Here is a 16,604-nt window from a genome sequence, read left to right as displayed (position 1 = left end):
ATGTGCGAATGCCTAATGAACTGTGTGCTGCAGAAGTTCACCTACATGTGCTGTGCCGATGATGCTGAAGCAAAAGCTACAGCACCCAAGCCCTCCCTGGAGCTTCAGCTTTCCTGTTCGGATGCTGTGAGGGAGCTTTTCAAAGGAGGAGGAAAGAGAGGTTGCCTCGGGCGTCGGCGGCGCAGAGTGTCTCCGTGCCAAAGACGCGCAAGGTTCAAACAGGAGTGAGAACGACTGCCCGTGCACGAGAGCCTCCCGGCTTGCTCCGCACCAGTACGTCCGTGCTCCGTACTTCAAGCCAGCCTCCAGTTATTAAAGAGCAGGGTAAGAGCAGCCGTGACAAAAGCAATTACGCCATATGTCGTACCTTCCTGTGCATCAAACCGGAGCTCCCAGAGCTGTGTGAGTGTGGTTTAGGCTCTCTCTCCTATTTCATTTCTTCAGCATCAGCTGTGGGAAACTCCTCTGCCGAATTTCACTTGTGCAACAGTTTGTTTAAATCTGCCAATTGACATTTACGTATTTGTATTAATGCTTGTAATGATTAATTAAAAGTTGACATCAGCTAGATAAATGTGTTTTCTTGTTCCTCATGCATGTGTGCATATGCATACATGAATGAAAGATCTTGGCTACTTCTTAAACCAATTTGATAGTGAAGACTATAAAAGAATCAAAATTCTAATAATAATAAAAAAGCTTTTTTTCTAGGATTAAAGAAATAGTTAAAAAGAGAAAGAAGCAGAGCTGGAAGAGGTGTTGATGTGATTTCCCTATTAAAAGAAAAAATAAATCCCAGGTCTGTTAAGCATTGTTTCCCAAGCGTGTTGCTCCATGTCCGGCTGCTCCATGTTCGAGTGACAGAATCCGAACAGCAATTTGTCCGTGGCTGTTCCATCAGCAGCTAACTGGCCTTCCGGAGTTGTTGCTTCAGGGACCATTTCATGGCAAGAGCAGAAGAGTCGAGAGCTGGAAACGCCGAGGCGTATCGTGCCGCTCAGCAACTTTGCCCTCAAAGGCTCCCAGCCCATAGGATCATAGAATAGCTGGTCGGCCGTGGTGCCCTGAGCCCAGCGCTAGCTGTGCGCCTGCAAAACGTGGCCAGCGCCCACCGTGTGTTTCTGCAAAATGTGGGCAGTGCCCGCTGTGTGTTTCTGCAAAACGTGGCCAGCACCCGCCGTGTGTTTCTGCAAAAGCTGTCCCAAACCTGGGCTGCTCCGGCTGCATTTAAATTGCTGCAAAATCAATGACTTGCAAAGGAACATTTGCTGCAGAGGGGGATGTCTCAAGGTTCCTTTCTTCCTCTACAAACATATTTCCAGAAGGCACGCTAATATTTTGGTTTAAAGACCTTGTCAGAAAGGAGGGAGGCTGTACGGGACACATTGTGCCTGCTGTGCCACGCAGGGCAGCGCCTGAGGGCTGGCTCGTAGCGTGGCGTGGCAGCAGAGAACAAGCCACCAAGGATATCGCAGAGGGATATCCCAGGAGGGATATCTCCCACAGCAGTGGGAGGGTCGGAGTGATGGGAAAACGCAGGGCAAGATAATGAAATAGCTCTGTGAAAGTCAAGAAACTGCACATTGTCTTTCTTCTGTCTTTTTGAGCTGGAGAATATATTAGCAGAGTTTAATTTAAGCGAGGTGCTCTAATTGTGCCGCCAGGTCTCGCAGAGCAGTGACTGCGAGAAGCATCCTCGGTCCCCGGGCGTCCTTTCGCTGTGTTTGCTTTCCTCACGCGGGGCCGTAGCATGGCTGGTGCCGCCGTTTGCCAGCGCCAGCAGCCGCCTCCCGCCTTTCCCGGTGCTTGCGTGTGGCACGGCTGCTCGCGGGGCTGGTCCCAGCAGGGTCCCCGTGTCGTCCCTCCGATGTCCCTGGCCTTCCCGAGCGCTCTGCCAGGGTTTCCTTCACCTTTCCAGAAGCCCAGCAGAGAAGGCAGAGGTGGGCGCTCGCGGGCGGGCTGAAGCCGGGTGAGACTTTATCGCACTCAGAGACGAACGTGCCCGGTAATGCTTTGATTCCCTGTTAACAGATGTCTTGTGAAGAAAGATAAATTTAGAGACCCTTTTGATATGTATTAGCTGCTCCCTGCTCCTAGCTCCTTTAATATGGAAATTAATTGATACGGTTTGTAAATCTTCTTTTTCACTACCCATAAAAATTGAGTAAGTCATCTTCTGAGAAAAATGACATATATTTAAATTTTTATTATTGTGATATATTCCATGGTGAAGCAGAGTCAAATGGCTGAGACTCCAGCATTTTCCTCGGTGTAGTTCGTTACATGTATGCCTATTCTGTAGTCTGAGTAATTTTAAAACTAATTGAATGGGATTTTGACATGTGAATCTGCTATATGATATGCAGTCCTAGAAAAGCGGTGCTTGCGAATAGTTTCCTGAAGCTACTACAGCACAGTTGTAGTCTGTTTGGCAGACAGAAGGTGCTCCGTAACTCTTGAGATGGACAAGGGTGAGCTATGTCGTGGCTTGTCCTTGCTATGGCACTCTTAATACTGGCAATATTACCCTATATTTGCAGTGTGCCGTTGCACTGAGCTCCCCAGCGAGCCCGTGACGGCCGTGCGCGGTGGCTGGGCGGAGGGGGGGTGTCTCCCTGCAAAGCCGGGGCGGGGGGCCGTGGGTGCAGAGCCGTGCAGACGGGCGTGCTGGCCGGGATGGATCGTCGTGGTCCCCATTCCTGAGCGGCTTCAGCCTGCTTTGGTAATTTTACTGCTGGGCTGGAACTCTTCAGGCACGTATGCACGGGAATGCTTGATTATGATTATATATTGCGCATGGAGTTTTTATCATAAATGAGTTGGAACATCATCATTTCTTGTTGTTTAACTCTGCCTAAAAGTTTGCAGGCTTAACCCAAGTGCTGCGGCACGGGGCTGTCGTCAGGGTTTGTAGACTTTCGTTCTAGGAGGGACGTAGCCTGGGCGGCTGCGTGTCCCTGGCCGTTCGTCCTCCCCACCGGAGCCATTGCTGTCACTGCTCTGTCCGCTGAGCGAAGGCGATGGCCGTGCTTGGGAAGAACGGGCGGGAGGGGGCTGCGTGCGCTTTCCTGGGACTGCTTAACTTACAGAGAATATACCTTGTCCTCCCTGCGCAGGGTGGGCCAGGTGACTGGAGAGTGCCTTTGCTCAAGCCCCCGCACAAGTGTTTGAAGAGTAGTGGAAGGACAAGACGATGAAAAAAAAAAAAAAACATATAAAAAAGAAGAATGTCTTTTTTAATATTTCTTACTGTGAAAACTGCTGGGAGGAGGGGGGGCTGGCCGGCCCTGGGCCCCGCGGGGGGAGGCTGCTGCTCTGGCGGGCGGCCGTGCCCCTGGGGAGTAGGGAATGTGCCCGTGGAAAAAAGTTTTGGCTTCAGGGAAAGCAGGACAAAAAGCTCATTGCAATAAAAGCCTCACTCTAAAGTATATGAATGTGTCCCATTAAAATACAGCATGATATTCAGAAGGATGATACGGTCCCTGGCACACACGTATGCATGGAAATAAAGGACTGAGTGAGGAGAAGGAGGTGAGGAGAGGAAAGGAGATCACACAGGGAGTGGTTTGGGTTTTCTTCGCCAGTTTTGGCTTGTGGGAATGTATTTATTGCACATTAAAAAGAAATCCTTTCCCCTCACAGATAATGGCAAAGAATCGAGTAGATCCTCCTGCCCACCGACCTTGATTTTACACACGGAGAGGAAGAATACCCCCGTGGAGAGCGATGGCGATAAGGTCTGCGATGGAGTTTCTTCTTTTAAAAACCTCTTTAAACTATTGAACTGCACCAATCAGTCAGTGTAAAGGACTGTCCTCTGGCCGGAGCTGTGCTGGTGATACGGGATTGTTTCCTACAGTTGATTTTACAGAGCTATCTGTTTAATTTATCTTGGTGCTTTATAGGAGCTCTGTCACTGTAGTATCAGAGGAGGGCTGCTCGCGGCTGGCTTTCTCTCCATGCTGGAGGAGAAGGGAGTCGATGGGGGGGGTGCGTGTGTGTGTGTATGCGCAAATGTGGAGGTGTGACACAGCTCCCGAAAAAAATCACGTACTGAGAAGCTGAAGTGCAGAAAGAGAGCGTCTGTGATTTTCCCAGGCTCCGCAGGGACCTGTGGAGCTGGGTCAGCCCCTGCTCAGAGCAGGGTCGGCTCGCTGGACCTCGTGCCACTTATCGCAACGTCAGCCCCTCGTGCAAGGAGGAATTTTTTCATGGCCCTCACCTTTTTTGGTGTTACTAATTTAACTGTGCTGGCCCTGTACTGGCACTTCTGTAGCCCTCCTTTACAGATAATTGCAAGGTCCTTAAATAAATCTGACAGGTGAACGTAAGTGGATAGCAAATAGTGTGTGCAACGTACAGATGGGTAATACCATACGTGTGTAACTTCATTAGCTTTTTATAAAAAAGCCTAGATTATTGTATGAGGGAAAGGGACCTGAATCAGCTTCTATGAAATAAATGGAAACATTTGCACAGCTCATGCAGACTTCATGTGAACGGCTAAAGCTAAAAGAGGGAAACCTTTATCTGAGTATGGGGGTGTGGAAGAGCACCTCAGGCTCAGAAAGCAGCAGTGTGGAAGGTGCTCGAAGCCACCCTGCAGCCCTGGAGCAGGTGGGTCTGGCCCCCTGTGCTTCTGCTCCATGCACGCCTGCTGCTTGCATCAGGAGCGCTGTCCTGCAGGAGGAGGACCTGTGGGCTGAGCTGCTCTTCAGTTTATTTTTGTTTGGCATGTTCCTATCACGCTGCCGTCTTTAGGCTCTCTGCAAGCAAACTTTCCCTGCGTACCAGGTGCTGCAGGCGTTCCCCACATTTTGCAGCTGCGTTGATACTTGGGCACATTCCTTAGAGCTTTAAGTTGTAAAGTATTTTCAAGATTAAGAGCTCTGGACATATGCTTTATTATTTTTTAATTAAGTACGTGCTTCCCGTGTTTTGATACCGCATTGAGCTAGATCACTGCCTGCCTCCCACACCTCCCCCTCGCAGTTCATTTCTGTAAGCTACTACAATAAATAGCTGTTCTTCAGCTGGTAAAACACTGCCCGTACTTGTCAGCTGTACCGTACAGCCCTGCTGCGTTGTCTGTTGCTCCATCCGTACGGCCAGCCTTATGCAGAGCTGCCCAGCCCTGTTGCAAGAGGGTTCGATGGGGCAGGAGTGCAGCCGGGTCCCCTCCATGGGGTCTCAGGGGGTTACTGCTGGCTGAAGCCAGGAAGAGTCCCTTTTGGCAGTGTTGTTATGTCTTTGGGAAGTCCCAGCCAAACTGCTCAGAAGCGAGCGGCGGGTGATGGCGGGCAGGGCGCTGAGCTCTGCGGAGCAGCGTGTGCTCCCCAGGCTGGCTCAGCTGCTCCCGCTGTGCCCGGGCAAGTGGTTCCCTTTGGCCAAACGCTGCCTCATGCGCTGGAGCTAGCACAAGTGCCTTCTTGCCAGGTGTGCCACCCGCACGCCTTCCCTGGCCGTTTCCCCGCCGTTCCCCTGCTGCACTGCTGCTTTGCGCGCAGCCCCGGGGCCGGCGGCAGCGGGGGCACCCTCCTGCCTGCCCCTGCCCCTCGTTAGGATGGGCATCACTCCCTGCGCTTCGTTTCTGACAAGGCGACTCTCCTCGTTATTGCAATACACAGAGTTATACCCGCTATCCCAAGTGAGCTATCGGCATGGACGAAACCATATCTGCTGGTTTTTCATTTGTATTGCTGTAAGTGGGGCGACATTTTTATTATTTCCCGTTTATCTGGGCTATTCTCAAGGTAGCTGGTTGTTCATAAAGCCACTCGCAGAATAATAGCAACAAGAGTAATCCACTTCACGTTAGAGTGATTTGTATAACAAGTCTTCTGCATCGGCTTTATTTGTTGACTAATTTCTATCTGTCTTTCAAGGACCATTCTTTTAAACTAGTAAATGAGGATGACAGCACATCAAACGGCAACAAGCCCGTGGCATCCACTCCAGTGCCAGGATCTCCATGGTAAGCAAATGCAATCAGACCTGCTAGAAGCCATTCATCAGCACTGTTTCCCGTGCCAAACATGCATTAGTGGTCTGGTACGTGGGGAAAATCTGCTACCCTGGGTGTTAAGTAGCACTGCTGGGTTCCTGCTGCAGCTTCCGCTGGAGCTTTTCCTCATTAATCATGTACTTAAGGAAAATGCGGGGAGGCAGCCGCAAACACGGTGTGAGCCAGCTCCTGGACGTGGGAGGTAAGGGCAGTGTGCTCGGAGCTCCGGCTCAGCCAGGGGCCCGGTCTGGCAGAAGGCAACCCATGGCTTCTCTCTGGTTTCGGGGGCGTGCGTGGCCGCTTGCCTGCTGTGAGCAGAGCTGTGTTCGGCCGAGCGCCTTGAGCTCTGCCTCACCACCTCTCACACGTGTCGAGGATCCAGCTTGGATGGATCAAAGGGGAAATACAAGATCCGTGAGAAATGTTCTTGCTTTTTAGGGCCAGATCCTCCTTGTCTCCCAGTTATTTCATTGCAGTGGATGACTCTTACTGTCTTGCAAGATTAGTGTTCATTTCAGGTTGTACCAGTGAAAATAGGTTGTCTCTCATGACCCAGGTGTCCTGAGCACGCTCCCATTCAGGTAACTACATGTTGGGTAACTAAAGCTCAAACTTTCTTCACTTTCTGTTCTGAACGGTCGACTAGAAGGATTTTTTACCTCCTTCACCCATATGCATTCTTATGCTGGCTGAAATAATCAGGTTGCACTCAGTGGCTATCTATGGGATCTTTGGCTAAGGCATTCCACGTAGATATCAGCCAATATTTGTTACTATCATATTGTGCCGTTTTGCAAACCAGTAAGCACAGTCCGATGTCCCACTTAATCTTAACACCATAAATATGTGAGTTACATCAATCATTTCTCTTCTTGACAGTTGCTACTTTATGGTGTAGTGCAGAGGAACCATTTGAGTCCAGCAGTATCATAGGCAGGTCATGGTTTCATCCATTCTTACAGAAGAGAGCCATAGCCCGTGGTACCCGCAGAGGGGTCTCATAGCACCCCCTCTTCTCCAGCAGTGTCTGCTGAGTGGTGAATGGGCAGCTGGTACCTCCACTGCAGTGCACCACTCTCAAACTTGTGATATTTTAATCTCTAAGGAGAAACTTTACATTTCTGGGTTTCCAGAGGACTGTTTAGTGACTGAGCGACTACTCTGGGTGCGAGAAAAGGCATCCAAATCTGGTCCTTGGGACCAGAGGGATGGGGCACAGTCCTCATGCTGACAGTTGTCCCATGTTCTGAGGTGACAACGTCTCGTCTGCCCCATGGCTCGTGAGGGAACATGGAGCATGCCTGTAGGGTACTTCAATCACAGTTTACAAATGTTTCTGATAGGTTGAAACTAGATATGCAACACAAATTCAACAAACCCTGAATTTACTTCAGCCACTGCCCATCCATGGGTTGGCTCCCTGCTTCTGCAGGACCCATGGTTGATGTGGCAGCACCAAGCACCTGTTAGAAGTAGCTACACCATAATTTTTAATGGCAGAAAAATTTTCAGGAATGTTACCAAACCTTACCTACCTTATGAAATAAAATAAAAGACTAATATCATCATCTTGTGCCCTTACTTATACTTAAATTACAATTTTCTAAAGGGAAACATGAACATAACAATATCTGCATTTCCAGTTTATGCTCTGGGGCTGAAACAAGGCACCATGCGTCCCCTGTGGATAATTGAAACCGTTATTACACTGAAGAGGAACAGGTGACATGTTACATGGGGAAAGGGACATCAATTTTAAATTAAATGTCAAATTATATTAGTCATGGAAAAGTGAAGAGGTGTCACGAGGGACCCCAGAGTTTCTAATCTGGGGTGATGGCACGCAAGACCTGGTGATACTCAGTGATTCACGAGCACCATCGACATCTGTGTGCGTGGCCAGAGGAGCGGAGAGCACAGCAGCGTACCAGCAGAGACAAAACACACGTTTCCAAACCCACTGGTTATAATCTCTGTCAGTTGATGGCTTCGACAGCCCCGTGTGCACGTGGCAGCATGGCAGATCCCAAACAAGACACTGGTTTCAAGTTTACCATCATTTGCAGCTAACTCCCCAAGTGGTTCAAATTCTGCGGTGTGCTTATTTACCAATGAGAGGAATTACAGCAAGGGGCGTTCCAAAGCAGGCGTTTATTCCTGGGCAGGATTGGGCCTGTGTCCTGACCGTAATTCGAGTATTTAATAAAAGGATAACAATAACCCATTTATATTAATCAGCTAAGTCTGTCCCCTTCACCTAAATGCCAGGATTTTTTTCCCTTCCTTCTGGGACGACTGTGGTACTTATGGGAGTCTTGGTTTGGAAGTGTTCCTGTGGAATCCCTCTGGTGTGTTCTGCAAAGAGCTCGGGGCTGGTGGGTCGGTGTTTCTGGGAGAACAGAGGTTCCCATAGCTCCAAGGTACAAAGTAAGAAGTCATAACTATACCTAATCATTGCCTAACAGAGGATTGGAGCATCTGTCTTGTGAGGCTGTTGTGATGCAAAACATTTGTGCATTAAAACAAACAGAAAATTATTAAAATATTTGTCATGCCCATGTCACTGAATTCGGGATGCCAAAACTTCCACGGGGTGTAAGTGTGACTGAAGTCAACGGCTGAGTTTTACAACCAATTTGTGCTTGTGTTCATCGGGAGAACGTTTGACTCTGCTGAAGATAATTACTGTGATGTTCGGGCTCGGGAATGCACTGACACCGCACTGCTCCCGGCGCCCTGCAGCCCCGCAGCTCCCTCCACGGTTTCTTGCAGAGGTTATGTATTTTTCATTACATGTTTGGGCAAGATCAATGGTGATGTCTTACCAGCGGCACACAGAGTATGTTGGATTATCTTATTACAGTGCTCTGCAGTGATGGAGCATTTTTCATATTTGCAGTCTTTTACCCAGACCAGGCTTGTTTTTTAAACCAGTTTTGTTCCCTGCTTTTCATAACAGTTCAGCAGCAGAGCTTCTAATGTTAAGATTTGTTCCTTCCGAGTGTTTATGCTTTGGAGAGACCAACAATTTCCCATTATAAGTGTGTATGTGTGTGTGTGAGGAAGTCAGAGTGTGTATATGATGTTTGTTAGCTTTCATTACGATTCAGAAAGTGCGGGCTTGAGATTGATACTGTGTGTGCTTGTTTACATACAGATTTAATGAAGTACAGCTTGAGGTTTTTGAATGTCTATTAAGCATGGTGCAATACTTACTTTCATATTATTTTAGCGGATTTAAAATGAACGTCAGGACAAAAAGTTGAACCGCTGTCACGCGTATTTTAACTGACCGAGTCAGGAAACCGTGGTTTGTACAGCAGCGACTTGGTCGCATTTTTCAAATTTGAAAGAGCCCATAAAAACCAACCTAAACCTTTGTGGCAGACCTCTGCAGTGCTGGTTGTACCTGCCCAGGGCAGAGCGTGGTGGGAGCTGGCGGGGATGCCACGGGGATGCCGTGGTCACACCTCCTCCCACCAGCGTAGCCAGATAAGGCTCCCATGGCTGCCTGCCAGCGGTCCGTGGGCATGGAGGCCATGGCTGCCCAGCCCCGGCCCGTGGGCATCGAGACCATGGCTGCCCAGCCCATGGGCATGGAGGCCATGGCTGCCCAGCCCGTGGGCATGGAGACCATGGCTGCCCAGCCCCGGCCCGTGGGCATGGAGGCCATGGCTGCCCAGCCCCGGCCCGTGGGCATGGAGGCCATGACTGCCCAGCCCGTGGGCATGGAGGCCATGGCTGCCCAGCCCGTGGGCATCGAGGCCATGGCTGCCCAGCCTGTGGGCATCAGGGCCATGGCTGCCCAGCCCGTGGGCATCAAGGCCATGGCTGCCCAGCCTGTGGGCATCAGGGCCATGGCTGCCCAGCCCCGCTGCCGAGGCTTCTGCCGCTTGTTGCTCTCAGCCACGGCTTTAGAATATGAAACGTATTTTCCTGTGGCTTCTCTTGCTGTGAGCACCACGGCCTTCCTCATCGCCTGGTTCTTTCTCCCTTCTGTGATGGAATATTTCACCTACTGCTTTTTTGGGGTGTTTCGACCCTTTCTATGACACTTCAGTGGTATGGAGAGGGTTCCTCTACCCGAGGTGACTGGGGCAGGCTGTCAGTCGGAGGGGGCTCCCCCAGGCTCCGCAAACAGAGGTGCAATAAGCCAGCTGCGGGTTAATTTCTTGTTTGTGGTGTATGTGACGTTATCTAAGCATCATTTATCACTTGGAATAGGTGTGTAGTCTGGACTGGAGATGACCGGGTCTTCTTCTTCAACCCTACAATGCAGCTGTCAGTCTGGGAGAAGCCGGTGGACCTGAAGCACCGCGGCGACATAAACCGGATCATCGAGGATCCTCCTCACAAGCGCAAGCTGGAAGCTGCAGCAAGTAACTAAAGCCCTGTGATTATTTGCCTCTATTTAAACTCAAATGTTGAATGAAACTTGGTCACTAAGTACGTTCAGTGAAAGTTTGATAACTGTTGTAAAACAGTTGTAAAACTGTTGTAAAACAGTTTGATAACTGTTTGTAAAACTGTTTTCCTTTTGAGATTTCGTATAAAGGGTTAAAATTGATGCTTATTGAGAAATCCTTATTTTCGCTGAAATGCTGAATTGGGGGATAGAGCTTTCTCATTATTGGCAATGAAGAAACAGGTGGCTTCTTATATTGGATGAATCTTTGATGTATAAAATACATCTCGGAAGACGCTGTCTTTATGTTTTATTACACTTAATTCCAAGATGTACATTAGGAATGCATTACCAATGCATTATTCAGCTGTTACATAAAAGCTGACAATCTGTAGCTAATGATTATCCAACCAAGTTGTAGAGGGGAGAAAAAATCCCAGCATTAAATCTCTAATGAGTGCTAAAAGGTTTGGTGGAAACGTGGGTGCTTCCATCTAAACGTGACTCTGCCAGTCACCTTCTAAACGCTGTGGATTCCTGAAGGGGACAGTCGTGGCTAAAGAATAACTGCTGATCTGCAGTAATACAAGTTAAGTGGTTCAAAATATAGTTGAAAAGACATCCCTTGGCTTGTCAGTGATCCAAGGTGTTTGCTGTCTGGTCCTCCCCAAGACGGCCAGTTCACAAAGGCAGTTTTCCAGCCTGACCTTCCCATCCCATGCTCCTCGCCATGCCATCGTTTTGGTCTGCTATCTGTACCTTAGTTGTTCAGTCCAGATTTTGTCCGTGCTGGTGACCAGTCCAGGAGCAGCCCAGCATGCCAGCCTGCGCTTGTCAGTGCAGAAGTGTCTCCCTAGTTTGTTCCACCGCATTTCTCTCCAAAGATTATGTTTCACCAGTTTTTGTGGGCTCCCTGTTACTGGGAGCTGCTCGGTGCCGTGTCAGTCCTCCTTTTATTGCCTGATGCTTTACGCTGGCTTTCATGTGGGAGCTGCGTCGGTACGACCTGCCGTTACTGGGAGGACATCTAGGTGCACGGCAGTCATTTGAAATGCTGCTTGTCTTGAGTAGCTGCTTCCAAGTCTTGAATATTCTGCTTTACAGCAATTTCACTGGAGAGCCTCCTTCAGCTGATGCCCGTTCTTTAGTGCTGAGGTCTCGAAAAATGGAGGGGGAAAAAAATGAGACTTTCGTCATTCTTTTAAAGTGTAGTATTTTATAACTGAAAATAAGGTAGCACTGCCAGCCTCGTGAAGTGACCTGCCTTTTACACGCAGGCCGTCGCGGGCTGTAATATACGCTTTGATCCACAGTCAGAGCTCCCAATCAACTACCACAAAACAGGGGCTGTGAGTGTGCGTTTGTGGACTTGAAACGCTATGGCTGCAGGCAGATAAAAGAGAGTGATAATCAGGATTTATGTCATCAGTGTTAGCAGAAGGTTACTGAAGAAAAGTTACAGAGAGTGGTTTTCTATTAGTGTAGTCCTTATCGACATATAATGTCATTACATTTTTCAATATAAATTTCAATCGTCAGATGCTTGTATATATATCATTTTTGTATATGGCTTGAACAACTTCAGCTGCATGTCTAATAATTCTGAAGAGTATCTGCTGAAGTTCATTCTTCAGGAGAAAAATATAGCATACATTTTTTATTACAGCATATATTGAAAGATCGATTAATTACTGACAAGGGGGAATGATGGCCAAAGACAAAACTGAGGGTCATTGTTCATGGTCTATCATTAATTAATGAGAACAGCCTAAAGTCATTGTTGATATGTGCCACTTCAAAAATCCGCTTTTTGCTGTGTGTTCCATCCTTTTATTATCTATAAGTACCACCAAGATTTGATTCATGCACAGTTTCTTTACGACCATGGTTTTCATTGTCGCTAATAGTCTTCATCCTCCTTGATATAATTGGGACTTGTGGTTGCTCAGTATTTGAGACAGTCAGGTTATAATTAGTATATATTAGCTGCTGAGGTGAAAGGAATTACTTGTTACCATTTCTCTTAGCTTGTAATCTCGAGTAAATAAATAACACAAATGAGCTGTGTGTTTGCAACAATGGTTGCCAAATTTATTTAGCTTAGTTGCTGCTGCTGAGTTTTAATTAGAATTTTTAAATCAAAGGCACAAAAAAAGTTGGCAAGCATAGTTATTCATGGGGTACTATAAGTTATCTGCGCATCGCTCCGCTGAAAGATCAAGTGCATTTATAATTTAGGCATAAATGAAAAATTACTCATTTATCAATTACTCCGCCTCCACAAAGTATTAGTTCTTAGGGAGATTTATGAAGGTGTCATGGCTCTTTGCTAATGGGTTCCCATCAGGCCATCCCATGGAGTCGGGGAGGAGGCGCAGCTCTTCCTGAGCCTCTGGAGCAGCTCTTGGCCGGCACCACCCCGGCCCCTCCAGTGGGGACATCGCCTGGGTGGAGGGACCCACTGCCGACCAGACGCAGGGCCAGGACAGAGACGGCATTCCCAGGACCTTCACACCTTCATCTTCCATGTCCCCACGTCAGAGCTGTCTGACAGCAGAGTGCAACACTTCTGGGACAGCTCTCTCTTCTTGTCCCTGACTGTCATCACTCCTCTGTCTCAGTACGGTCACAGACAGACCATAATATCCCTTTTCCCTCAAAGATGCCTTAAAATGTTTCTGTCTTATTGCAATGGAGAAAAACATTTTTATCTCTTCCTATTCCTCCACTTGCTAAATGATTTGTCTGGATGTTTAGGCTGAGGAAGTTATTTTTTCAGCTAATTAAAAGAAAACTGACATTCTGACTACAGAAAATGGCATGTTGATTCATACTTGGTGTGATCCCTATTCAAAACCAGTTATGATTGAGTTTACTCTGTCCCCACAAATATTTTGGACCCTTTAGCATGCAGACAAAAATATGAAGCACGGTCCCTAGGAACAGCATAGGTAAGCTCCTGGGCTTACGTGCGATATGTGGGTGCCAGGTCTCTTTACAAAATTGCAAATCAGATTTTTGTGTGTGGCCAATGGATTGACAACGCTTTAATTCACCTGGTAAATGCTGGTGTTTCCTCTTTGTTCTGGAAAATGAACCGGAATTCATGACATGGCTGGGATTAGCTGAATGATTTAATTAATCAGCACTAAGCTTGATAGACCGTCAGATTGGGGCAGCGCTCTGCTTCATGATTTCATGGGAAGATTACTGTCAGGTAATATTCTTCCTCAAAGCTTTAAATCAATTATTAGATTTTGTGCTCGGCTGCCTCTCTTCCCTTTCAAAGTCAGTTTATAATCTTACCAGAGGTCCAGCGGTGCGACGTGATTCAGTAGGTTCCTGAGTGAGAGTATAGATACCATTTGTCATGTTTTACTGAGTTTTCCATTGCACTGAAATTTAAAGTGATGATGCTGACTCTAATCTTGTCCCATTTATCCAAGAGAGTATATCCACAGCAGTCACTCTTGCAGGCAAGGCGAGGAGGATCTGGTGTCCCAGCCTCAGGGCTGTCATTGCTCTCTGGGAGGACCTGAGGTGTGTCGGGAACCAGCAGATGGAAGTAAACACTGGAATCGGGGTGTATCGTATCGCGTTTCTTTTATCTGAAGGCTACGTGGTAGCTAGGATTTGGTTTTATAAATGCCCAGTTCACGTATTTTTCACAACAAAATTTAAAAATTATAGATCCTTTTCAGAAATCTGTGAAAGATCTTGTTGTAAGATGACTTCAAATTTGAGTTCACCTTCAAGTAGCTGGAGAACTTCACGTAATCGTTTGTCATCACCAGTGAGTTTTCTCTTGTCTTGTGGAAATGTCGGACAGGAAAGGCTCACTGTGCGGCCAGACTTCTCGCCACTTACTCGCTTTACTAAAAGAACATCCCACCAGGATTCATAATGTCTGAGCATACCACAACGTACCCCTCTGGAAGGGCTGTCTGTGGCGTGTGACAAACGCAGGAGGTGCCCTGCGGGCATGGCTTTTCCTTTTAATAGTGGTGAAATTGGGCAGGAACAGGATGGTGCTTGCCCAGTCAGCACTGAACCTAGAGACATCTTTAACTTCATCTCCCTCTGAAAACACCATCGAGTACTCTGTCATTTCATATTATTACCTTCAGAATTCATTAAAGTTAAGACCACCGCTGCCTCCGCAGGTTGTTCAACTCCTTATCAATAGCTTTATATCTCTGTTGAATTACATTCCACCTTCTGAGTTTACAGGTTCTTTTTCCTATTACTTTGTATTTTTCATTGAGTATCCCAAAGAAGAATTTAGCAAGAAGAGGTGATAGTTCCAATGAATTTATGTATATTTAAAGCATTATTAAATTCATTTATGTATTCATAATGCTCATATATTATCAGGAAAGTTGAGACCAAACTCTCCTGATTTTGGAATGCCATTCACTTCTCCTTATTATCATTTGAAGTTGTAGTTAGTAAAGCGTCCATTTGCACCTGCTGTGTATTTCCTCCTCGTGTGCTCTCTGTTCCTGGTCTTCCCAGCCGCCACGTTACAGCTGCTGTTTGGTTTTTATCATTCCTTCTGCAGTGATTTAGTGTATGCTGTGTTCATGCACTTAAAATAAATAAAAGGTAACATTTACTGAAAGCATACTAATAAACGTGTAATTTCCCTAAAATAAGGGAACAAAATGAGCTAAGAACAGCATTCTTAAATTGAAATTTGAAATAAATGGCCAAATTTCTGTTAGCTTCAGTGATATGAAGATTGGGCCTGGACGAGTAACAGGCACTGGAAATTAGTTTATAAATTTCAAAATACCCACTGATCTCTATTTGTGTTCAGTCATTTTCTAGCAGATCTCTTGGAGTTTCATCTGATTTCAGTGAGATCAGATCTCACCATCTCAAGTTATTCAAACCTTTTATCTCCATAACCTAAGTTCAATTTTATATTTCTTTTTAATTTATTTCTTCCTAGTTTCCTAAATAGCAAGACATGTCTTCATTACTAGTCTAATACAGAAACAGTGAGGTCTGGTGTTTCTGATATTCCCAAGCTAACCACATACAGTTCGATTTTTATATTTCTCAACTAATTCATGGGGCACTGAAGAGTCTCCGACACAAACCGAGCACTGGATGGACATAACTTCTGGTGGTCTGTCCATTTGAATGTTGATGAAAACTGCAGTTGGTATACCTGAAAAAGAAATTTAGATTCCAGAAGTAGATATCTGGTCCATATGCTTCACGTTTGTTATGACTGACAATGCAACCTCGGAGTCCTTCAAGGACGCGTGTCCAGGCCAAACGAGGAGTGTAACGTTGCTTTGGAGTTACTCCGCAACGCCGCGAGTGTGGAGGTTGTTGCTATCCCCATAGCCTCGCTATACTGGTGGTTGAATTCCTGGAAAAGCAGCATTGTGTTTGCTTATATAAGAAGGAAGAGAAATGGGCTAAGGAGGGAAGTTCTGGCACGAGTTAACACTATTGAATCTCCGGGCTGCCAGGACTGAAATAATTTTGCAGAAATGTCTCTGTAGTTATTTTTTTAAGGGAAGGGAGGAGGGAGTATCAAGTGAAACAATAATAAGATTTAAATAAAATCATGTCACAAATGAACAACGGACAATTTTGTTCACAACATGAACAATGAGCAATTTTTCAGAATGAAAGTGGTCGGTTTTATTGCTATCTCTTTCATTTGGATGAAGGTGTTTCGTGGATCTGATGAAATATGTGTTATTTTTAAAACACTCTGTGGAGAGTAAAAAATAAAAATGCCTGAGCAGCAGCCAAAGACAAGAAATGAAAGGTTAATCTGAGGAATTGTATTCCCATTTATTTAGTTCAAATCTAATAACTATTTATTTCTTTTTAGCAGATAAATGTGTTAGTTCTTGTCCAGGGGATGAAAATGATGATCTTAGCATCAAAACTAAGAGAAATAAGTAAGTTCTAAAGTTTACTTATCTATATGTAATGTTGGGAAGCAAAAGTCTGGTACAAATAAGTGCAAAGAGAAATACAGTTGTTTTCTTCTGTATGGGTAACTACACCAATAAATTATGAGAGTCATTCCTAAGGTATCCAAGCTTCATCAACCTCCATGATTCTCTAAAATATCTGTTTCCCATGAACAGCATCCATTTTTGTCTGAGTAACTCTTACGTACTTTGAAATGGTAAAAAAAAGACTGTATGGATAAGTAGTTATTTC

General features: G+C 46.3%; 1 protein-coding gene across 1 annotated transcript in view; it reads left to right on the top strand.

The window, feature by feature from the left end:
• The window catches only part of TCERG1L (transcription elongation regulator 1 like), a 95,667-nt gene that overhangs the window by 63,327 nt on the left and 15,736 nt on the right, over positions 1–16,604 (top strand). The window contains exons 5-8 of the mRNA XM_075155307.1: positions 3,643–3,737; positions 5,886–5,974; positions 10,229–10,383; positions 16,267–16,336. Coding sequence (XP_075011408.1) covers positions 3,643–3,737; positions 5,886–5,974; positions 10,229–10,383; positions 16,267–16,336 — 409 coding nt within the window. The remainder of the gene's footprint in view (positions 1–3,642; positions 3,738–5,885; positions 5,975–10,228; positions 10,384–16,266; positions 16,337–16,604) is intronic.

Source organism: Calonectris borealis, chromosome 7, assembly GCF_964195595.1.
Source record: "Calonectris borealis chromosome 7, bCalBor7.hap1.2, whole genome shotgun sequence".
NCBI classification, from domain to species: domain Eukaryota; kingdom Metazoa; phylum Chordata; class Aves; order Procellariiformes; family Procellariidae; genus Calonectris; species Calonectris borealis.
Note: the sequence above shows the minus strand (reverse complement) of the source record. Positions and strands in the feature narration are given on the sequence as shown.